This window comes from Silurus meridionalis, chromosome 7 (genome assembly GCF_014805685.1).
Source record: "Silurus meridionalis isolate SWU-2019-XX chromosome 7, ASM1480568v1, whole genome shotgun sequence".
NCBI lineage: Eukaryota > Metazoa > Chordata > Actinopteri > Siluriformes > Siluridae > Silurus > Silurus meridionalis.
Window position 1 is genome coordinate 25,484,500 of NC_060890.1, and position 24,466 is coordinate 25,508,965.

The following is a 24,466-nucleotide window of genomic DNA, read 5'->3' on the forward strand; positions in this document are numbered from 1 at the left end:
CCGTAACGCTGTTGCCAAGAAAAATAAAAAAGCACGAGTTTTGGAAAGCTGTCTGTGCTTATATGATTTCTGTTGTAACTGGAGTTAGCGAGCTCTCCCTTCACCCAGACTCAACGCGTTACAACGGCTTGTATCTAAACAGTAGCCGACCAAGAAAGTCATTGTTTACTGTCTTCCTCCTTCCTTTCACAACTACAGTGGTATCTTGACCTACGAGTGCATTAATGTACGAGTTTTCCGAGGTACGAGCGGTCACTCGGCCGATTTTTTTGCTTTGTTACGCAAGCAAAAAATTGAGATACGAGCTCGAGACGCCGCTGCTAGATGGCGAAGCGAAGCCAGAAAGCGAAGATTGTGACAAAAATTAAGATAAGCAAAGAAGAAAAAGTAAAAATTTTAAAATTTTAAAATACACTGAATAAACCTTATTATATCTTTACATACACTTTTATTATGTTTTTATACAAGATTTTGTTATTTAGAAATGTATTTTCCAATTTAATAAAATGAAACATAAAAACGGGGTCATTTTGAGGGTTGGAACGGATTAATGCCATTTTAAGTATTTTCAATCTGAAAACTGATTTAATGTGCGAGCAAATTGAGATACGAGCTCGTCCATGGAACTAATTAAACTCGTAGGTCAAAGTACCACTGTTTTTCTCTCAGGAGTTTATCTTTTGTCAACGTCGTGGAAGTTTTTTCTCCCGAAGCCGTGCAGCTCAGAACACAGGTGAGGTGCGCTTTTTAGACAGACAGAGGAAGAGAGAAACGGACAGACATATAAAGACAGACTGAGAGAGACAGAGAGAGAAAGAAACAAACAGAGAAAAAGACAGACAGAGAGGAACAGAGACAAGGACAGAGACAGATAGAGCCACAGAAAGGTAGAGACAGAGACAGATAGAGACATGCAGAGACAGATAGAGACAGACAGATAGAGATAAAGACAGACAAACAGAGACAGGCAGATAAAGACAGATAGACAGGGAGACAGAAAGAGACAGATGGAGACAGAAAGACAGGCAGACAGACAGACAGACAGATAGAGACAGAGAGAGACAGACAGAAAGAGACAGATACAGACAGACATAGACAGACAGAGACAGACAGATAGAGACAGGTGGACAGAGACAGATAGAGACAGACAGATAGAGACAGGTGGACAGAGACAGATAGAGACAGACATACAGACAGACAGATACAGACAGAAAGACAGACAAACAGAGACAGATAGAGACAGATAAAGACAGACAGATAGAGACAAACAGACAGAGACAGATAGAGACAGACAGATAGAGACAGACAGACAGAGACAGATAGAGACAGACAGATAGAGACAGATTGATCTCCAGAACCACATTTTTACACAACAGCTTGGAAACGACATGTTCTATATTGATTTGTTTGACAGTGATAGGAGACTGGGAGGAGAGATGATGGAGAAGGCAGAGATGATGGACAAGGCAGCTGGAAGTGCTCACATCTCTGTTGGCTCCATGTGTGGATGGAGGAACATGTGTGATGGATCAGGAGCGGCTTTATCAGCCGAGATCTCATGGGTGTCACTCAGGGAACATCAGGGTTCACCAACAGACTCTGATTTATAACACTGTTACCATCTGCTTGTAAAGTGTGCTTGTCTGAGTTCAAACTGTGCGCACACACACACACACACACACACACACACACACACACACACACACACACACACACACTCCAGTCATCACCACCTGACCCTTCCTGACACTTCAGGATGGTCGCTTACTTCGGAGGAGACGGTTCTAAGTCCTTGTTCAGAGCAGGCTCTTGTCTCTCTGTTGCATTCTTCTCCTCCTGCTCGTAAGATCTTGGGGTTTGGCCTGGTTCCTCTGCATCAACGGCTTCCACATGTTGGAGTTTCTGAGCGGTCTGAGGTTCTTCTTGCAAGTCCTGCACAAGGGTTAAAGGAGAGGATGAATTAGAAGAAAAGAAACCTGGTTTAATTTGCACTAAAACGCAAGCCGTAAAGTCTGCAATAAACTGGTGCTGTAAAATTATACAGAATAATGGGGCGTTAAAAAGAGATGATCTGCTCAAAGAATACGCTTTTCCTCAGCCTACACCTGTTACACTAATGCTTTATTTCTTAATCGCACATCAGTGAGAACATAATGTGTTATGTAATGTAATGACTTATAATGAGTTATAATGAGTTATACTGAGTTATACTGAGATACACTAAGCTACAGGGTGTTATGGTGTGTTTCGGTGAGTTGCAGTGTTACAGGTGCCATAGTGAGTTATAGTTATAGTAAGTTATATTTAGCTACAGTGAGTTACAGAGAGCTATAACCTCAGTGAGCTATAGTGACCTACACTGAGCTACAAAGAGTTATAGTGAATTATAGTAAGTTACAGGTGATATAGTGAGTTATAGTGAGTTATAGTAAGTTGCAGGTGCTATAGTGAGTTATATTGTGCTACAGTGTTACAGGTGATATAGTGAGTTATAGTGAGCTACAGTGAGCTACAGTGAGTTACAGAGAGTTATAGTGAGTTATAGTAAGTTACAGGTGATATAGTGAGTTACAGTTATAGTGAGTTATAGTGAGCTATAGTGAGTTTTAGTAAGTTGCAGGTGCTATAGTGAGTTATATTGTGCTACAGTAAGTTACAGGTGATATAGTGAGTTATAGTGAGTTACAGTGAGTTATAGTGTTGCAGGTGCTATAGTGAGTTATATTGTGCTACAGTAAGTTACAGGTGATATAGTGAGTTATAGTGAGCTATAGTGACCTACAGTGAGTTACAGTGAGTTACAGAGAGTTATAGTGAGTTATAGTAAGTTACAGGTGCTATAGTGAGTTATAGTGAGCTATAGTGAGTTATAGTAAGTTGCAGGTGCTATAGTGAGTTATATTGTGCTACAGTAAGTTACAGGTGATATAGTGAGTTATAGCGAGCTACAGTGAGTTATAGTGAGCTATAGTGAGTTATAGTTATAGTAAGTTGCAGGTGCTATAGTGAGTTATATTGTGCTACAGTAAGTTACAGGTGATATAGTGAGTTATAGCGAGCTACAGTGAGTTATAGTGAGCTATAGTGAGTTATAGTAAGTTGCAGGTGCTATAGTGAGTTTTAGTAAGTTGCAGGTGCTATAGTGAGTTACAGTGAGCTACAGTGAGCTACAGTGAGTTACAGAGAGTTATAGTGAGTTATAGTGAGTTACAGGTGCTATAGTGAGTTATAGTGAGCTATAGTGAGTTACAGTGAGTTACAGGTGCTATAGTGAGTTATATTGTGCTACAGTAAGTTACAGGTGATATAGTGAGTTATAGCGAGCTACAGTGAGTTATAGTGAGCTATAGTGAGTTTTAGTAAGTTGCAGGTGCTATAGTGAGTTATATTGTGCTACAGTAAGTTACAGGTGATATAGTGAGTTATAGTGAGCTACAGTGAGCTACAGTGAGTTACAGAGAGTTATAGTGATTTATAGTAAGTTACAGGTGCTATAATGAGTTATAGTAAGTTGCAGGTGCTATAGTGAGTTATATTGTGCTACAGTAAGTTACAGGTGATATAGTGAGTTATAGTGAGCTACAGTGAGCTACAGTGAGTTACAGAGAGTTATAGTGAGTTATAGTAAGTTACAGGTGCTATAGTGAGTTATAGTGAGCTATAGTGAGTTATAGTAAGTTGCAGGTGCTATAGTGAGTTATATTGTGCTACAGTAAGTTACAGGTGATATAGTGAGTTATAGCGAGCTACAGTGAGTTATAGTGAGCTATAGTGAGTTTTAGTAAGTTGCAGGTGCTATAGTGAGTTATATTGTGCTACAGTAAGTTACAGGTGATATAGTGAGTTATAGCGAGCTACAGTGAGTTATAGTGAGCTATAGTGAGTTATAGTAAGTTGCAGGTGCTATAGTGAGTTATATTGTGCTACAGTAAGTTACAGGTGATATAGTGAGTTATAGTGAGCTACAGTGAGCTACAGTGAGTTACAGAGAGTTATAGTGAGTTATAGTAAGTTACAGGTGCTATAGTGAGTTATAGTGAGCTATAGTGAGTTATAGTAAGTTGCAGGTGCTATAGTGAGTTATATTGTGCTACAGTAAGTTACAGGTGATATAGTGAGTTATAGCGAGCTACAGTGAGTTATAGTGAGCTATAGTGAGTTTTAGTAAGTTGCAGGTGCTATAGTGAGTTATATTGTGCTACAGTAAGTTACAGGTGATATAGTGAGTTATAGTGAGCTACAGTGAGCTACAGTGAGTTACAGAGAGTTATAGTGATTTATAGTAAGTTACAGGTGCTATAGTGAGTTATAGTGAGCTACAGTGAGTTATAGTAAGTCACAGGTGATATAGTGAGTTATAGTGAGCTACAGTGAGTTACAGTTATAGTGAGTTACAGTTATAGTGAGTTATAGTGAGTTATAGTAAGTTACAGGTGATACAGTGTGTTATAGTGAGCTATAGTGAGTTACAGTGAGTTACAGTTATAGTGAGTTATAGTGAGCTATAGTGAGTTATAGTGAGTTATAGTGAGTTATAGTGAGTTATAGTGAGCTATAGTGAGTTATAGTGAGTTACAGTGAGTTATAGTTATAGTAAGTTACAGGTGCTATAGTGAGTTATAGTGAGCTACAGTGAATTACAGTTATAGTGAGTTATAGTGAGCTATAGTGAGTTATAGTAAGTCACAGGTTCTACTGTAAATTTTAGTGAGCTACAGTGAGCCTACAGTGAGTTACAGTTATAGTGAGTTATAGTAAGTTACAGGTGCTATAGTGAGTTATAGTGAGCTACAGTGAGTTATAGTGAGCAATAGTGAGTTATAGTAAGTTACAGGTGCTATAGTGAGTTATAGTGAGTTACAGTTATAGTGAGTTACAGTGAGTTATAGTGAGCTACAGTGAGTTATAGTGAGCTATAGTGAGTTATAGTAAGTTACAGGTGATAAAGTGAGTTATAGTGAGCTACAGTGAGCTACAGTGAGTTATAGTGAGCTATAGTGAGTTATAGTGAGCAATAGTGAGTTATAGTAAGTTACAGGTGCTATAGCGAGTTATAGTGAACTACAGTGAGCTACAGTGAGTTATAGTGAGCTATAGTGAGTTATAGTAAGTTACAGGTGATAAAGTGAGTTATAGTGAGCTACAGTGAGCTACAGTGAGTTATAGTGAGCTATAGTGAGTTATAGTGAGTTACAGGTGCTATAGTGAGTTATAGTGAGCTACAGTGAGCTACAGTGAGTTATAGTGAGCTATAGTGAGTTATAGTGAGTTACAGGTGCTATAGTGAGTTATAGTGAGCTACAGTAAGCTACAGTGAGTTACAGAGGGTTATAGTGAGTTATAGTAAGTTACAGGTGATACAGTGTGTTATAGTGAGCTACAGTGAGCTACAGTGAGTTATAGTGAGTTATAGTGAGTTATAGTGTTACAGGTGCTATAGTGAGTTATAGTGAGTTATAGTGAGTTATAGTAAGCGAATCCGGTTCTTCCCATTACTGCTAAACGTATAAATGGAATAACAACAGCCTTTCTTTTGAGAAATGAAACATTTTCAAGGCCGGTGCTCTTACACGAGCTCTCAGTTGGCTGTACAAAATGAAACATTTATTGTTTCTGTACATTCCTATCTGCAGCCTGGCACTTTGGCACACCTTGAGTAGAGTCTTTGTTGAAATGCCACTCGCTCGCTGATGATTTTTTTTTAACCTCTCTCTCTTTCTCCCTCTCAGTCTTTTACTACCTCGTGCCGCCGTGCCAACAGGGTGCACACGAATTGTTTGCAGCAGGGGTGTTTTTAATCACCAGCGCTTTTGCTATGCAGAAAATAGCCACCATTCTTCCAGCGTTTTATGCTTCTTTTCCATTCTGATGACATAGCGAGCAAACTGAAAAAGGAGTTTTTTAGAAAATGAAGGGTCTGAATGAGAGACAAAAAAAAAAAAAAAGATGGTAGTTCATGTGCATCTGCGGTGTATTTTTGTAATGCCAAGGACGCCCTGTTCTTTCCAGAACCTTGTGTGTGTGTGTCATAAAAACTCTGAAGTGGCCCCGGGCCTGGAGGAGCCTGGACGCCTTGTTTTTTCGATTTTATTCAGTGTACCTGTAATACGTAAGAAGGTAAGTCAGAACCTTCAGCAAATCCCAGAATGAGAAAAATGCTCCTGTCTTTTTTTTATGCGTTCCTGTTTTCCTGGTGTCTTTCGTGAACTCTTCCATCACCATCACATGTGAAAAATGAGAAAAGCAGAGTGAAGCAGAGGCGGATTTGCAGCTGTCAGGTCTACACTAGCTGTCAGACCAGACGCCTTCTCTAGACGGCTCGTGACAGTTCCTCGGGCACGTAATGGAGTGACATGGAAAAAAGAAGGCGGACTTAAAACAAAAACAGAGCAGAGTCATGCCCGGTCTTAGCGCGCGCCAGGCTCTGATCACGATCGCTAATATAAACAGTGCACGGCCTGATTGCTCTTCCCTGATGAGAGCCTCTCTCGTTCCTTTGATTGGAAGCGTCTGATTTAAGGACAGCGTAAGAAGGCAGGCATGTGCCGAGGAGCTAATAGGTCAGGAGATACGGCGTGTTGTTTTTGGCCCTGATGAAGGTGCTGAATCACAATCAGGGGGTAAGTGCGTGCTGGGTGACAAAAGAGTGCCGTAGCAGACTTAGTACCACGAGCCGGGCCGAGATCCAGAGGAAACGAGTCTTTGAAGCTGATTATTTTATCGCGGCTCCTAGTAGCGTACAATCAACAAGTCTGTTTGCTTCTGCGGAGATTCAGAGAAGTGTCACTCTGGAACCAGTTTCTTTTTAAGAGATTCGAGTTTGGCTGACTTGATCCCACCTCAGACATGTTAGCTTTGCTAAACATCTCACTGGTTGCTGTTGTTAGCACAGCGTTGAAAGCAGACAGTTGTACAATTGTATAGGATTGTATAGCAATGTTCCCTAGGAGAGTTGCACCTGTCCCAAAATGACAATGCACCATCCTGTACACAAATCCAGCTCCAGGAAGATCTGCATTAAATGGGTTGGAATGAAAGACATCCTGCTATAAAGCTCTGACCCTCAGCTCTATTGAACATGAATGAACTTTTCTACGTAAATCAGTACCTGAACTTTACTACACCATTGTGACTGAAGGAATCTCACACAAAACGCCACAAACTCTAGTGGAACATCTCCCCAGAAGAGTGGAGTTTATTAAAACAGCAAATGGGAACTAAATGTCGAAAAGAATGTTCAAAAAGAATCACATAGCAATCTTATGTTCAGGTGTCCACAAACTATTAGTGTATTTCGGATTGTATTGGATCTAATCAATGAATTTTTTTTTTTACCTCTGATATCCAGGACATTATCTGTTGCTGGTATCAGCCCTCTATAGTGGATATTAATCACGGGAACATTGTGGACATGCTAGCTTTCCGGTTCATTTCAGACCACACACACACACACACACACTGCATAGACAGTCCACCTGGATTGAGGTTGCTCAATGGTTAAGACATTTGATGGAAGGTCATGAGTTCAAATCCCAGTAACACCAAGCTGCCATTGTTGGGTGACTGAGCACAGGCTTTTAACCCTCAACTGCACAGGTGCATAAATGAGAGATAAACTCCCAAAACCCAAAAGGAACCCAGCCGGCAGTTTTGGAAGTAGTTCATCGTTCCTTAGAAACCGAGAAGGAAACCAGAAGGAACTCAGGTGGCAGTGTTAGAAGAGGTACATTGTTCTTGAGAAACCCCCAAAACCAAGAAGAAACCCAGCTGGCAGTGTTGGAAGAAGTGCATTAAGAAAACCTTCAAAACTCAGAAGGACTCTAGCTGGCAGTGTTGGAAGAGGTACATTGTTTCTGAAAATAACCCTACAACCCAGAAGGAACCCAGGGTCCACCACGAATCCTGGATCTGGATAGAAGGTCGAGATATCTTCTTGATTAAAAAAAAAACAAACACTGCATTTACTTCCTTTCTGTCCATCATTCTCAGTTTGTTGCTTTCATGGCTGAGTTTCCTTCACTGGCATCGTAAAAATGTATGAACACTTGGAGAGGGTTTTTACACACACACGCACACACACACGCACACACACACACACGCGCGCACACACACGCGCACGCACACGTTTACACACACAGGCACGTGTCCGACTGCCTGGCATTCTCACCTCAGACAATAATAAAGTCTTTCTATTCGCTGGGGCTCATAATCCAGACCGATGTTGCTACCACATGCCCACGTCTTATTGCCATGTTTTCATTCTCGGTCACAAACAGCAGCAACACAAGCAGACTCTGTTTTTACATGCCATATCAGGCACACAGTTAAAGTCTCCTCAGAGGGGAAATACTTCAGTAAAGTACAGATACACGAAAAAGCGACTTAAGTACAGTAACGAATTACATTTACAGTCCACCACCGGTATGTGCTTCCTGAACATCCCATTGCACATGTAGTCCCCGTTTCCACTCTTCTGTGAAGATTCCACTAGATCTTGGAGTGTGCTTGTGGAGATTTGTGCTCATTTAGTCACAAAGTCAGGTAGTGGGGTGCAGTCAGCGTTCACATTCATTCAGTGTTCATTTGGGTTTGGAGATCTATAGCAGGAGATCTTCCACTTTAACCCATGCAAAGATCTTAATGGATGCAGGAAAAGGTTTGGGTCTCCTAGGTCAAGTGAAAGGAATGTTTTATACTTCATCCAAAGATGTCCTGTACATGTGTGTGCCTCCGACTTTGAAGAAACAGTTCGGTGGAAGCACAAAAATCAGTTGATGAGGAAGAAACCTTGAGAAGAAACCAGCCGCATCCTCATCACCAAAGGTGCTGTTCGGTGACAGGTGCTGAAAAGCAGAACTGTTTTTGCAACCTGTGGTCCTGAGCCGTTGTAGCAGACTTCTTCTTCTCTCGGCTGCTCCCATTAGGGGTTCTCCCACAGTAGATCATACATCTCCATACCCCCCTGTCCTCTACATCTTCCTCTTTCAACTCAACCACCTGTAGTCTTCCCTCACCACATCCATAAAGCTCCAACTTGGACTTCCTCTTTTCCTTCTTTCTGGCAGCTCCATCCTCAGCATTCTCCTACTGATATACCCCATGTTCCACCTCTGCACATGTCCAAACCATCTCAATCACACCTCCATTACCTTGTCTCCAAAATGTCCTACATGCGCTGTCCCTCTAATAAACTCATTTCTAATCCTGTCCATCGTCGTCACTCCCAACAAAAACCTCTGAGCCGTTGTAGAAGACTATTGATATTAATTCCAGTCCAAATTCATCCTTCTTGAGTTGCTCAGAAACTTCATGGATCTTTAGGCTGTGGAACCACCTCCAGCTGCACAAACGCATCACACCCAGCATTCTCAGGATCCTCAGCAGCCCTGACCAGGATTAAGTCTCAAGAAAGTGCCAATAATTTGGTTTTACACCTCAGAGTAAAAAAAGGCGTTGGAGCCTGTCTTTACATCGACCAGGAGGTATTCATTGCACTTTGCGACCTCTTAAAGACGATCCCTGATCCCTGAGGCCGTTTTAGAAATTGATCGTCGGAAAGGTTGGAAATCTATTTCGATCCTCTCGCTACGGAATTTCCTGTTACGGAGATCTTTTTGTAAATATTTGGCCCTGTAAACGTCGCCCTCTCAAAAACCAGCCTCTTTTCCAACAGATCGAGTCACCGGTGAGAAATCCTGTTGAAATTTTTTCCGAATGCCGAACACAATTTTTTTATTCCCCCAACCCCCCCCCCAACCCCTCCACAGCTTGAAGTCATTATTGAGGACTGATTTGTTCATTTATAAAGTCACTAAAGCGGGAAGCAGCACTACTGAATAAATCACACGCACTTCAAAAGTGTGTTTGGAGCAGACAAGGGTGATTTTGGGTATTTAAAATAAAAAAAAATACAAAAACGAGGCTCGAGTCACTGGCGCGTTTTCACATTCTTTCACACTGCAGTGATGTGAAAAACAGCACGGCGACAGGAGCAGGAGAACTGTGCTGTGTGTGTGTGTGTGTGTGTGTGTGTGTGTGTGTGTGTGTGTGTGTGTGCGTGTGTGTGTGTGTGTGTGTGTGTTTACACTATTTCACAGTGAAGTGAAGAGCAGACGCTGATGTCCTCCACTCCTCTCGTCAGCTGTGATTAATCTCAGAGCACATACTTCACGCTGCAACCACAGTGACCGAGTGTGAAGATGTGATTCGGATTCTGAGCTATGTATAAGTGTGTGTGTGTGTGTGTGTGTGTGTGTGTGTGTGTGTGTGTGTGTGTGTGTGTGTTCTCTCTCTCTCTTTCTTAGTTCCTTGTCGGATGTTCTGTCATCCATCCAGCCCTGATTATTTGTGTGTGTGTGTGTTTGATAAAGCTTATTCGATGATATCATGCATCTACAAAGGCCACAAAGGACTAATGATCTACCCTTAACAAACGGCACTTGCCAAAAAACTCCCACAATGCACCAGGCCTGAGTGGGGACGGCCATAGTTAGGATGTCATTGCATTCGAAATATTATAATACATTATAATTACCTTTATACGGTGTCTTCTCATAATGCACTATGCTATATTGGGGCTTGGTGTCCCAAACGTATTGGGACACCCGGCTTTTCCACCTACATGGAGCACAAAGTTGGAGGCACACAACTGTATCTTTGGATGCGGTAGGAGATCTAACCTGCTCCAGCATCACAATGCCCCTGTGTTCAAAGCCAGCTCCATGGAGATACATGGGTGGAATCTCCTGCTATGGGAAACTTAACACTATTTAAGATGAATGACACTCAAAAATCGAGCGGAACATCGTTCCAGAAGAGTGGAGCTCATTATGAGTGCAAATGTGGAATTAGGATGTTCAAAAAGAAGCACGCACAACTCTTCAGGGTCAGGCGTCCGCAAACTTTTGGCTGTATAGTGTATAATGAATTGGGTTGAAGATTCACAGTGTAGAAATATTGGTAAAGAATTATTTCACACAACAATAACATCTATAATATATAAGTGCTGTCCAGTCCATCTAAGTGCTGTTCCTTTTCTTCTCCCAACTGTTACCACAAATCCGGAGGTACACAATTGTACAGGACGTCTTTGGATGCGTTATTATAAAATTTTGTGTTCACTTCAACTTGGAAACCCAAAACCTGGCTTACATGGGTTGGAGTGAAAGATCTCCTGCTATACAGCTATTAAACACCTTTGGATAGAACATGAACACTGACTGTACCCCAGGCCTCCTCACCTCACCTACATCCGTACCTGACTTTACTGACACCCTTGTGGCTGAGGAACACAAGTGTCCAAAATCTAGTGGAACATCTTTCCAGACAAGTGGAGAGAGTTATAAGAGCAAATTGGGACTAAATGTGGACTGTGATGCTTAAATAGCACGTACCACACTGTCTGCAAACTTTTGGCAGTGTAGTATATACAGTGAGGAAAATAAGTATTTGAACACCCTGCTATTTTGCAAGTTCTCCCACTTAGAAATCATGGAGGGTCTGAAATTGTCATCGTAGGTGCATGTCCACTGTGAGAGACATAATCTAAAAACCAAAATCCAGAAATCACAATATATGATTTTTAAACTATTTATTTGTATGATATAGCTGCAAATAAGTATTTGAACACCTGAGAAAGTCAATGTTAATATTTGGTACAGTAGCCTTTGTTTGCAATTACAGAGGTCAAACGTTTCCTGTAGTTTTTCACCAGGTTTGCACACACTGCAGGAGGGATTTTGGCCCACTCCTCCACACAGATCTTCTCTAGATCAGTCAGGTTTCTGGCCTGTCGCTGAGAAACACGGAGTTTAAGCTCCCTGCAAAGATTCTCTATTGGGTTTAGGTCTGGAGACTGGCTAGGCCACGCCAGAACCTTGATATGCTTCTTACAGAGCCACTCCTTGGTTATCTTGGCTGTGTGCTTCGGGTCATTGTCATGTTGGAAGACCAGGCCTCGACCCATCTTCAATGCTCTAACTGAGGGAAGGAGATTGTTCCCCAAAATCTCGCAATACACGGCCCCGGTCATCCTCTCCTTAATACAGTGCAGTCGCCCTGTCCCATGTGCAGAAAAACACCCCCAAAGCATGATGCTACCACCCCCATGCTTCACAGTAGGGATGGTGTTCTTGGGATGGTACTCATCATTCTTCTTCCTCCAAACACGTTTAGTGGAATTATGACCCAAAAGTTCTATTTTGGTCTCATCTGACCACATGACTTTCTCCCATGACTCCTCTGGATCATCCAAATGGTCATTGGCAAACTTAAGACGTGCCTGGACATGTGCTGGTTTAAGCAGGGGAACCTTCCGTGCCATGCATGATTTCAAACCATGACGTCTTAGTGTATTACCAACAGTAACCTTGGAAACGGTGGTCCCAGCTCTTTTCAGGTCATTGACCAGCTCCTCCCGTGTAGTTCTGGGCTGATTTCTCACCTTTTTTCACCAAGCTGCTTGGCAATTTCCCCGTAGCCCCTTTCCAGCCTTGTGGAGGTGTACAATTTTGTCTCTAGGGTCTTTGGACAGCTCTTTGGTCTTGGCCATGTTAGTAGTTGGATTCTTACTGATTGTATGGGGTGGACAGGTGTCTTTATGCAGCTAACGACAGGTGCATCTAATTTAGGATAATAAATGTAGTGGAGGTGGAGATTTTAAAGGCAGACTAACAGGTCTTTGAGGGTCAGAATTCTAGCTGATAGACAGGTGTTCAAATACTTATTTGCAGCTGTATCATACAAATAAATAGTTTAAAAATCATATATTGTGATTTCTGGATTTTTTTTTAGATTATGTCTCTCACAGTAGACATGCACCTACGATGACAATTTTAGACCCCTCCATGATTTCTAAGTGGGAGAACTTGCAAAATAGCAGCGTGTTCAAATACTTATTTTCCTCACTGTATACAGTATATATATATATATACATATAAATCAACATTGAGATAAGTTTCTAAAAGCATCACCTGCTTCATTAGGTCTTCAGCAAAGTGAGGAGACTTGTTCTTGAGCAGCGTGGTCACATCTCTGTACACTTCACTCTTTCTGTCGAAAGCGTTCTCGTGTCTCCCATGACCGATGCCCTGGAAAAAAAAATAGGACATGAGGTCAATGAGAAGAAATGTGCAGTTTTTCCGGAGAACCTCATTACAGAGCCATGATGGAGATCATTATCGATGTCGTAGAGGGAGATCTTTGAGAGAAATAATTTTTTGGGTTTTTTTTCCAAAAAGTGTATTCAATTCACTATAATGTACTAGTTAAGCTTTATTTATATATATATATATATATACATACAGTACAGACCAAACGTTTGGACACACCTTCTCATTCAAAGAGTTTTCTTTATTTTCATGACTATGAAAATTGTAGAGTCACACTGAAGGCATCAAGGGCTATTTGACCAAGAAGGAGAGTGATGTGGTGCTGCACCAGATGACCTGGCCTCCACAGTCACCGGACCTGAACCCAATCGAGATGGTTTAGGGGTGAGCTGGACCGCAGAGTGAAGGCAAAATGGCCAACAAGTGCCAAGCATCTCTCGGGGAACTCCTTCAAGACTGTTGGAAGACCATTTCAGGTGACTACCTCTTGAAGCTCATCAAGAGAATGCCAAGAGTGTGCAAAGCAGTAATCAAAGCAAAAGGTGGCTACTTTGAAGAACCTAGAATATGACATTTTTCAGTTGTTTCACACTTTCTTGTTATGTATATAATTCCATATATAATTCCACATGTGTTAATTCATAGTTTTGATGCCTTCAGTGTGAATCTACAATTTTCATAGTCATGAAAATAAAGAAAACTCTTTGAATGAGAAGGTGTGTCCAAACTTTTGGTCTGTACCGTATATATATATATATATATATATATATATATATATATATATATATATATATATATATATATATATATATATATATAGCTATCTGCCCTCTTCCACATACATGAGCTCACAGACCGCCACGATTGGCCAGTGTTGTTGTGATTGACAGGGATGGGTGATTAGGCCCCTCCCACAAAGTGAGCATGACAAAATGTGCCAATTTGCCTTTCCGAATGAACTTGGGCCGCGCGCTCATTTTTGTGTCATGACCGTGCTGTGAAGCTAGCGTATTCCTTACCCCGTTGAGAAAGGCTCCGTCTGTGGAGCACGTGACGAAGAGCGTTCCCACGTCGCACGTCTCGATGATGAGGTAGGCGATCTCTCCGTGCACCTGTCTCCACGGGGGTGAGCGGCAGCTGTTGCTGAACTCGAAATCTGCGAAGCGAGACCAAAAAAACATACGAGATAAGCGGCGTCTCTGTTGCACGTTTATCTATAACGTGACAACCTGCATTTTTACTATGCAAATGGCCTCCTTTAGATGGTTAATGCACTGATTTGTATGTTTCGACTGCAACAAGTTGTTTAACCCTGACTGATGCAGCAAATAGCTTCTCACTTTCAGAAGAAATATCCTGTAGTCGTTGAAAAGATGTTTCTCTGTTTCAGATGGGTCAAATTATTGGCTGCATCAAGCAAAGAAAACCGCTAAGGGGATTGTTGAAACTATGAAAATTGAGTGAAAATCTGTCCAACACACTATTAAGTAATTAAATCAGAAAGAAAAAAACAATAATAGAACTCAAGGCTGTTTAATATGGAAGGTAAGACCATTTCCACATGTACAATGCTAAAAGAATTCAAGAGACTGGAGCTAATCAGATGTGTAGCCTTAAGAAAAGCACATATCGGTGCAACTAATCAGGGGAAAATAGGCAATTCGATTTGCTGGAAAGCAAAAAGTTTGAACTCTGGTGCAATGGAAAAAGGTCATGTGGTCTGACTGACCCTGTTCCAGAGTGATTGGCACATCAGGGTAAGAAGAGAAGTGAATGAAGTGATGCACCCATCATGCCTTGTGTCTACTGTACAATCCTGTGGGGGCAGTGTTATGATCCGAGGTTGCTTCAGTTGGTTTTCAAGTTTCAAGATGACGATACATCGGGTTTAAAATGTAAAAGAGTGGCTCTGGGAACATGAGACTTCATTGTCAGACATAGATTGGAAACCACAAAGTCCATGCTATAACCTGGATATAAAGTTAATGCAACTCTGAAAGGAAATATATGATGTCCATATCATTCTCTTCTCTTCCTGTCACCCCTCTCTCTCTCTCTCTCTCTCTCTCGGTTAAACATGCTCCTGAGGTTCCAGTGACCACTGTTCCTGCCCCTCTCCCCTCTGTAGATCTTCCCACTGCGTCCATGTCTGCCTCTGGATAGTGTTCTCTTCAACTGGAGGCCACTCTGTGCAGCTTGGGATGGTTTCTCATCAACACCTTGGGTGGTTCCATGAAATTCCGGATTAAGAACGGGAGCTTTAAGGATGGATTTGGACTGTAGTTAATGTCAACAGTCTCCTACACTAACTCAGGACTACAGTTTGCTTCTGATCATCATCACTGCACCCCGCAACATCGTATATCTGCTATAAATGGACATTCAGTGCAACCCAGATGAGGATGGGTTTCCTCTTGAGTCTGGTTCCTCTCAAGGTTTCTTCCTTATACCATCTCGGGGAGTTTTTCCTTCACCACAGTCGCCACCGGCTCGCTCATCAGGGACAAACTTACACTTATAAAGAACATCTTCACTTTTATTCACCACATTATCTGTGTAAAGCTGCTCTGAGACAATGTTCATTGTTAAAAGCGCTTTTTTTATTGTTAACTTGACTTTCACGAGGGAGAAAAAGAAGGTGAGGTGAGGAGGCCTGAGGTGGCACTATGATGCTGGAACAGGTTCGGGTCTTCTAGTTCAAATGAAGTGAAAATTTAATTCCAGTGAATTCAAAGAGGTCCAACACAATAGTGTGCCTCCAAGATTTTGGCAACAGTTTGGAGAAGAACCACATACAGGTTGAAGAAAAAAAAAAGAAGCCACTTTTAGCCACTTAGAGCCTTGAACACATTCTGCACTGATGATGTATTTCTGTACTATGCATAACACAGGGTGCAGAAAAAAACCTGGTGTAAAACTAAAGCGTTTCATCATGAAGCTGCGTGAAGCTGAATGACGTCGCCGTGCCCTGACGTGATTTACGAGCTGTAACGCAAAAGGCTCGTTCTACTTTCCATTCGCGTAAATCATGGAGAGATGGAGCAGTTTCTCTGACTAGAAGCTACGCTGTGAGTCCAAGCCACATCCCGATCAGGCATAACATTATGACATAACATTGTGTTGGTCCCTTTTTGCTGATAAAACAGTTTTGTCGATCATTAACATAATGAACTTCTTCAGCAGTTTGAGCTACAGGAGCTCGTCTGTTGGATCAGACCACACGGACCAGCCTTCATTCCCTACGTGCATCAATGAGCCTCGGCCGCCCACAACCCTGTCACCGGTTTACCACTGTTCCTTCCTTGGAGCACTTTTGATAGACCACCGCAGACCAGGAACATCCCACAAGAGCTGCAGTTTTGGAGATGCTCTGACCCAGTCGTCTAGACGTCCCAATTTGTCAAACTCAAATTTGTTCTTCATGCACATCGCTTTGAGGATGAAAGTTCACTTGATGCCAAATAGATATACCCCACCCACTACCAGGTGCCTCTATGAAGAGATAATCTGTGTATTTCAGCTTTATGAAGATATGCTCTTCATAGTTTGGAGTGGAAGATCTCCTGCTACTTGCAGGAAGAGCTCCTGACTTTACTAACACCCTTGTGACTGAATGAAATCTCCACTAAATCTTCACAAAAAAAAAAAAAATCTAGTGGAACGTCTTCCTGGAAAAATGGAGATTATTATAACAGGAAATGTGAAATGGGATGTTCAATAAGGTCAGGTGTCCAAAAACTTTTGTTCGCATAGTGTAGCTTTTTAACTCCAGCAAAAAAGGGGCAGCAACGAGTGTTCAGTTTCAGATCTAGATTTAGTGTAACTTTCACGCCCCGAGGCCCGACCTGTTCCGACGGTCCGCTATAAAGACGTACCGAATGGGGGGGAACAAGGATCTATCATCTATTACACGTAGAACTACCAGAGAGGTGATTTATCAGCTCGATGATCTGTCATTTGATGGTTGCTGCTGTGCTGCTCAGCAGGTTAAGTGATGTGAGTGCGTGTATGTGTGTGTGTGTGTGTGTGTGTGTGTGTGTGTGTGTGTGTGTGTATGTGTGGTAAAGTGCTCATGAGAGACTAAAAATTGGGGAAATGGGGGGGGGTTGGGGCAGAGGGCAGAGGGTCCCTGATGCGAAGCTGCCATGAAGAATGACTGATGATTTCACCCCCAAATAAATCACCCTCTCAAAACACTTGCAATACTCCAGTGTATCATCGCTGGATCGGATCCAGCATTGTCACACATGAAGATTTTACGTTGAGTGTTCAAGGTTTCAAACAATTGTGTGTGTGTGTGTGTGTGTGTGTGTGTGTGTGTGTGTGTGTGTGTGTGTGTGTGAGCTGTAATATGCCTTTTATGAATCCGAACGTGATACGTGTAAACGCGGGCATTTGAGGAGACGGAGAGAGTGTGAGAGAAACATATCTCCGAGTCTGAAATTGTCTGAGTGACAGGAAGGAAAAGATAGAGTGGAGGAGACAGAGGAGAGAGAGAGAGAGAGAGAAAGAGAGGGAGCGAGGGGAGGATAATGCGAACCTGATGTGTAGAGCACAGATTTTAGACGTTTCTTCTCTCCGCACAAACCCTGCAGCTCTTCGACTTCACGTTTTACAGCGACGGGGCTCACCATGATGTCCCTGAGTGCACACACACACACACACACACACACACAGCAATTCAATGAGAAGAAAGTAATGTTCAAAGAGTTTCCTCTGTGTATATACACAATGCCATGAGTGTGTCTCAGAGACGTTCTGGTCGTACTCTGAGAATTGATGGACGGAGTTGCCGAGGAGCTGTGTGCCCAACTGACGCAGGATGACCTGGAGTCGGAGTTTGTCCTCGGATGAATCCTGGCCCGGTTCTGTGCCGACATCTGGCCCAAGAATTTTCAACATGGGGTCTCTGTTAGCTGCGCAAACACAAATAGAGAATGTTATGGAATTATGAAGTACAAAAGAAAAATGCAAATGCACATCTGTCACACTGATGTAGAAATGCCCAAGGTAACTGTATTCCTAACAGAAACACTTGAGGAGCCCCGTAGATTAAAGGAAATGGTAGGTAAAGAAATGACACACCAGCATGCAGTCAGAAGAAGGTCATAAACAAATGATGCTTTCAGGAGCTTTAAATGCAGCTATAAACTGTTTTATTCAGTAATATAGAAAAATAATTATCATGCAGTTCTGCTCCACTCTGAATATTCTGTATGATCTAAATCCTCTCTGGATAATTATAACAATATATATATATATATATATATATATATATATATATATATATATATATATATATATATATATACACACACACACACACACACACACAATAAAAACAAAAGTATTGGGACACCTGATCTGGGACACAAATCCTGAGGCACACAATTGTACAGGACGTCTTTAGATGCGCTATAATACAATTTTGCATTCACTTGAACTTGGAAACCCAAACCTGTTCCAGCGTGATGATGCCCCTGTGCACAAAGCAAACTCCATAAAAATCTGCTTCACATGCTTTGGAGAGAAAGATCTTGAGTGGTCTGCTATAGAGCCCTGATCTCATCCATACTGAACACCTTTGGGATGAATGTAAACGCTGACTGCACCTCACCTACATCAGTACCTGACTTTACTAACACCCTTGTGGCTGATGAACACAAATGTCCACAAGAACACTCCAAAATCTGGTTAAACAAATATAATAATAATCCTATACATGTAAATAATTCTATAAATAATAAATAAAAATATAAAAATATAATTATATTAGAAAAGTGGAGGATTGTAAGAGCAAATTAGGACTAAATGAATGCGATGTTTAAAAAGCACGTACCACACTTAAGACTGGGGGGCCGCAAACTTTTGGCAAGACAGACGGACAGACAGACAGACAGACAGACAGACAGACAGACAGACAGACAGACAGATAGATGGAACTTGAACAGTAATAAAACACATTGAAGATGTTCCACTAGATTTTGGAGTAAGCTTGTAGAGATCAATGAAGATGTTCAGTAGGGTTGAGGATCTATAGCAGGAGATCTTTCACTCCGATCCATACAAAACAGATGGAACTTTGTGAACAGGGGCAAAGGCTCTCGTATGTCCCAATACTTTTGGAATATATATATTTATATATTCCTGAAATCATGGAATAAAAGTGTCTAGACGTACCCTCTAGACAAGCCTCTGCCTCCTTGAATTTTCTATCATCAGAAAGCACCAGGAGCTTGGAGAGCTGGCTGAAGCTGCGCACAGAGATGTGAGGAGGAGTCATGTGGAGGAGCGGACGTCCATCAGCGTCAGTTTCCTGGGACTCCACAGATGTGTCACTGAGAAGCAGGAAGGAGATGGTGAATAAACCCAGTAGGTTATATAGTATATATGAGCAAAGGTTTGTGGACACCTGACTATAAGATGCACAACATACGGTGATATACAGTATATATATGTATTAATATTAGGGCTGTCATAATTAATGCGTTCATAACGTGTACATTTTATTTTATTTCATTTCTGTTTGACAATTTTGAATAAAAAAGTAAAAGAAAGTATTACTAAAAAAGAGGAAATTAAAACCTTTAATGCAGCACACATTTATTCACGATTTCCTTTCTTTACTCAGATATAAAAAATAATAAACTCAAATATATTTAATCATTAAGTATTTGTTTTACTGATGCACCGAGTCTAAAATCAGCACCAAAATCCGCCATGATGCACACATCCGGCAATTAAAACCGTCCGTGTGGAAACAAAGCAAAAGTTGTGTTTGGTGTCCTGATGCTTTACGTCAATCAAAACAACGTCATTACTTTTAAACATTTTTAAGAGTGATTTTTACGAGCTGCTCTGTCATCTAAAAAATTTAAACAAACCTGTCTGGATCAGTGCAGAGAAAGAGAAGTAGTGGGAACTTTTGGTTTTTCAGTTCTTTTTTTAATGTGGTTAATAGACATGAACAAGTTCTTTAAAAAACATGTTTGATCTTTGAAACATATTTAGTCTTTATGCTCTATGTTGAGTTCGATTTCACTCATAATAAACATACAATCGTCTAAAACATCAATATTTGTCCATGACCATTTTGAATAGAGTATTAAACACTAACACACAGTTCTGCTCCATGCTGTACCATCTCAATCATCTGAATCATCTCTGGAGAATTACAGTATATAACTGTAAATTCACAGAATATCCTCCACATATCTATATACCATCTGTATGTACATTGTGTATAACGTTGAGTATTTCATATTATACATTTATATATGCTGTTGTATGGCAGCTTTCTGGCCCGAGTGAAGCTGCTCGGAAAGATGACGTTGCAGAAAAACACGGCAGAAAAAAATACCGTCAAAAGCCAAAAAACGACTGACTGACAGCGAGGCTGGAAATATACTGCCAGAGCCTTTATATTTCTTTATCTATATATTATATGTTTTTACTATATATATTATATATTTGCTGTACATATGTTTACAATAGTGATTGGAAGATCGGATCATTTTAGTGAATCAATTCTTTGAATCTCACTTATCAAAATGAACGAATCTTTTTTTGGAGTCGTTTATTAATTTCCTTTAATCACCTTCACACATGACAAAAAAAAACAAAAAAAACGAACGACTCGGGTTAAAAGACTCAAGAGATGAACGACTCGATTCTGTTTCCTGTTTAATGCACTGCATAGCGTCTATGGGAGTCACGTGATAAATAGTCGAGAGGGTAAAGGAATCGATTCTGTTCCTGTACATAACCTTGGGAGATTTTGTGATGCTTTGCTCACGCCCGTCCAGTAGAAAAAGAATGAATCACTCTTTGAGACGACTCGTTGTTGTGAGAACGACTCATCACTAATTTACATATTTATCTGTGCACCTGTCAGTGTGCAGAGTGCTGCTATCTATCTATCTATCTATCTATCTATCTATCTATCTATCTATCTATCTATCTATCTATCTATCTATCTATCTATCCATCCATCCATCCATCCATCCATCCATCCATCCATCCATCCATCCATCCATCCATCCATCCATCTATCTGCCATATGAACTCGTTTCTGAAACTGTGTCACAGTGTGCTGCACTTGACTGCTGATGTACTGGAGGGCATGTGGTATACACTGCCATGGGAAAGCACAGAACATTCAGACTTCACAGCAGTGTTTCAGTGCCTTCCCAAAAGCCAAAATATCCTGAGAGATGACGTACCAGAGCATCTGTGAGCTCTCTGAGACTGAAAACACACTTGTAAGTGGCTACGTCATGTTTTATAAGAGATAAGTGAGGAGTGAGGGTAAGGAATGTCTTTTGTTATACACATACATTTTATATATATATATAACTTATTTCATTATTATGTTATAAATGTTTAAATCTTTTTGGCTAAATAACTGGCATGAAGTTAAGAAGCACGTTAGTTGTGCCTTTATAATTTCTACAATTCCATGTTTTGATGTTGCACTTCATTCTAAAAAATCTTCACATCATTTTAAATCATAACCTCATGCACCATATCAATGACCCTCCACTGTGAATTGAATGTATAGGGCGCCGATACTTTTGTCTATGGGAGCACTCCGAGTGTCTGTGTTGAACCCGTACCTCACAGTGTATTCTGAGTGGAAATCTGAAGGTTGTAGACTGGTGCTCCACTGAAGAGGCTCGTAAAATGGCATGGAGGCTTCGTTTGGGTGGACGGTGCTGAACTGCTGCACGAAGTCGATGATGTGTCTCAGTAAATCTCTGTTCAGGGACGTGTCCTCCAGCACCGAGACCCCGGAGTCGTTGGGTCTGCTCCACTGAAATACCCGTTTGATAGCAGTGCCCATTTTTGCAGTGTAGAACTCTTGATGAAACTTTGAGAAGTTTAGAAAGATACACACCGTTAGCAACATGCACTGTGATTTATGACAAGGTTCTCAAAGGACTTTGAGTCTATCGATTGTACGATGATGAATATATCACTGGGAAAGTTGTTCCCTCATTAAACAGCACTGGAAGCAATAATAAAGACTCTTTATAATCCCTACAACGCATTTCAGTTAAATTCTGACCAACACATTGTCTAGACGGAGAGAAGTGAGATTTTAAATCCTCTCTAAATCAGAGATACACTCCAGACATCCGTCTGCTCTCTAAATAACACGTACAGAACTCAGACGTGTTCTACATATCGTCTTGTTGTACAGTGAAGTCGGTTCCACTTTCAGTGCAGACGGAACTGCATGGTGTTAAAGTGTGGGATGGGAGCCGTGTTGGTTCACTTTCACTTTTCAGGAATCTTCACTGGTCCAAAAAACATCTCCAAAGCATTAATCTTCCACCTCCATGTGTGAGTGTGGGGGTGAGGGAGTCTGATCACATCTTCTCTCCTGTTCTCCATCTCACACAAGTTCTTCTCTTAGAGACAAAAACGTCTCATTTGGTCACAGAACTTTCAGGTCTCATTTATTGTGAAGTTCCTACACTTTTATATCTGTGTTTATCTGTAAGTGTTGGTCATTAATTAACTGAATTTCATGGAGTTCTGGATATTAATTGATTTGCTTCTAGAGATGATTTTCTGGGTTTATATGAAATGTATTGAATTAAACTCTTATGATTCAGTTCTGTCAATTCTCTTTTATTTCTGACGTCATTCGAATAATGATGTTTACAAAAATGGTACGTTCCGTTTTAGGGGGTGAAGTTTAATAAGCGACAGTCGTGCACATGTGAAGAAATACATTTCTTTACACTAAAATGGACTCAGAAATGTGTATGATTTTGTTTTTAGTTACTTTGGTTCGGTTAAACGGTAATTCATTAAAAAATAATCACTCACACCCCTAAAAAAGAATAAACTCCATTAATTAATCAATAATTAATCAAAACCGAGACGATATGACATCTGGGGCGCTAAAAACTTTTTATTAAAAAATTTCAGAGAATAAACACGTTATTTTTTGTACTTTTTCACGTCCTTACCTGAAGAAAAACCGGCTGTAAAACTTCCTTTTTAGCGAAACAACCTCGTTCTGCTCGCGCGCACCCCGGTTACTATGACGAAGAGTCGCACGCGCGTTGCTGTTGCCAGGAGACACACAAACATTCTAAAGCCGAAAAGTGTCAAAAAGGTTCCGTGTGAGAAACGCGTTACAGAATTCGCTAAAGGGGTGGGGGTGGGGAGGTTTGAGGGTTGTAATATATAATAATAAACAATTAAACAAACAAACAAACAAATCAAATCGAATTTTATTTGTCACACATACACATCCATACAGAGTACGACATGTCTGTCCAAGATGTAATAAAGAATCTAAAATAAAAATATTAAGTAATAAAATAAATACAAATATAAAGTACAATTAAAAAGAAAAAAAAAAAACGAAAAAAAAAAAAAAAAATATATATATATATATATAAAAAAAAAAAAAATTATATATATATATATATAAAAACATATATATAATACATTATAAAGGAAAATGTACTATTAGGAGCCTTATTATACAGAAATACTTCTGCAATTAGATCATGTTATATACTTTATTATTATTATTATTATTATTATTATTATTATTATTATTATTATTATTATTTTCACACAAATTAAGAAAAGCAAACTATTTAAAAATGCTAGTTTTGAGTTTGGACTAACTCGACTGCTTGGAACACGTGTTTTAATGAACATTTTGTTCTCGTTTTTTTAGAAATGTTTTCTTATTTTAAGAAATCTTACCGAGTGGAATGATCTCACTGCACTGGCAGATCATTTGACTTGTTTCTAGTCTGAATCTTCTTAAACCATGCGTTTATTTATTCGACTCAGAAGGCTCTTTTTTGCTGGTTATACGCATAAAAAGATCTGAGCAGGACTTTATGGTGTGCTATTTAACTTTCCCTGTACATTTATTTGGTAAAAGTTTCTCGTTTCAGGGCGCAGGTTTCTCCTTCATCAGGGCAGGAAGTAAAATCAGTTGTTTTTCGGTCATTACATAACGGCTGCGAGGAGAACGTGTTTGCGCAGGACCTCGGGCTCGCTTCGGAAAAGTCGGTGACTTATTATTTCATCAGGGAAGAAAAAGATGTTTTATATTCGCTTAATCAAAACTGTCCAAGAAGATGAAATACAGGTACCACCAAATCCGTCCCAGATCGACGCATACCCTAGACAAGGCCGTGTAATTAGAGGGGAAATAGAGATGGGTTTTTTTTCTCTTTCAGATAGACGGAGAAAGAAAATAAGCAGTAGGATTAGGCTTTGATCTGGTCTTCAGCATTTCTGCATTTCTGGAGGCATGCTGCTCCAGTTCAGACCCCAAAAGCCACAGCGGTGGTTAATGCAGGCATACAACTAATGAT

General features: G+C 40.6%; 1 protein-coding gene across 1 annotated transcript in view; it reads right to left on the bottom strand.

Moving 5' to 3' along the window:
* The window catches only part of odad2 (outer dynein arm docking complex subunit 2), a 68,782-nt gene extending 45,602 nt beyond the window's left edge, over positions 1-23,180 (bottom strand). The window contains exons 1-8 of the mRNA XM_046853053.1: positions 23,090-23,180; positions 21,725-21,978; positions 19,290-19,447; positions 17,878-18,025; positions 17,650-17,750; positions 14,129-14,265; positions 12,972-13,088; positions 1,769-1,932 (exon numbers count right to left, since the gene is read on the bottom strand). Of these exons, the coding sequence (XP_046709009.1) occupies positions 1,769-1,932; positions 12,972-13,088; positions 14,129-14,265; positions 17,650-17,750; positions 17,878-18,025; positions 19,290-19,447; positions 21,725-21,951 (1,052 nt within the window). The 5' untranslated portion in view covers positions 21,952-21,978; positions 23,090-23,180. The remainder of the gene's footprint in view (positions 1-1,768; positions 1,933-12,971; positions 13,089-14,128; positions 14,266-17,649; positions 17,751-17,877; positions 18,026-19,289; positions 19,448-21,724; positions 21,979-23,089) is intronic.
* Between the last annotated feature and the right edge of the window lie 1,286 nt (positions 23,181-24,466).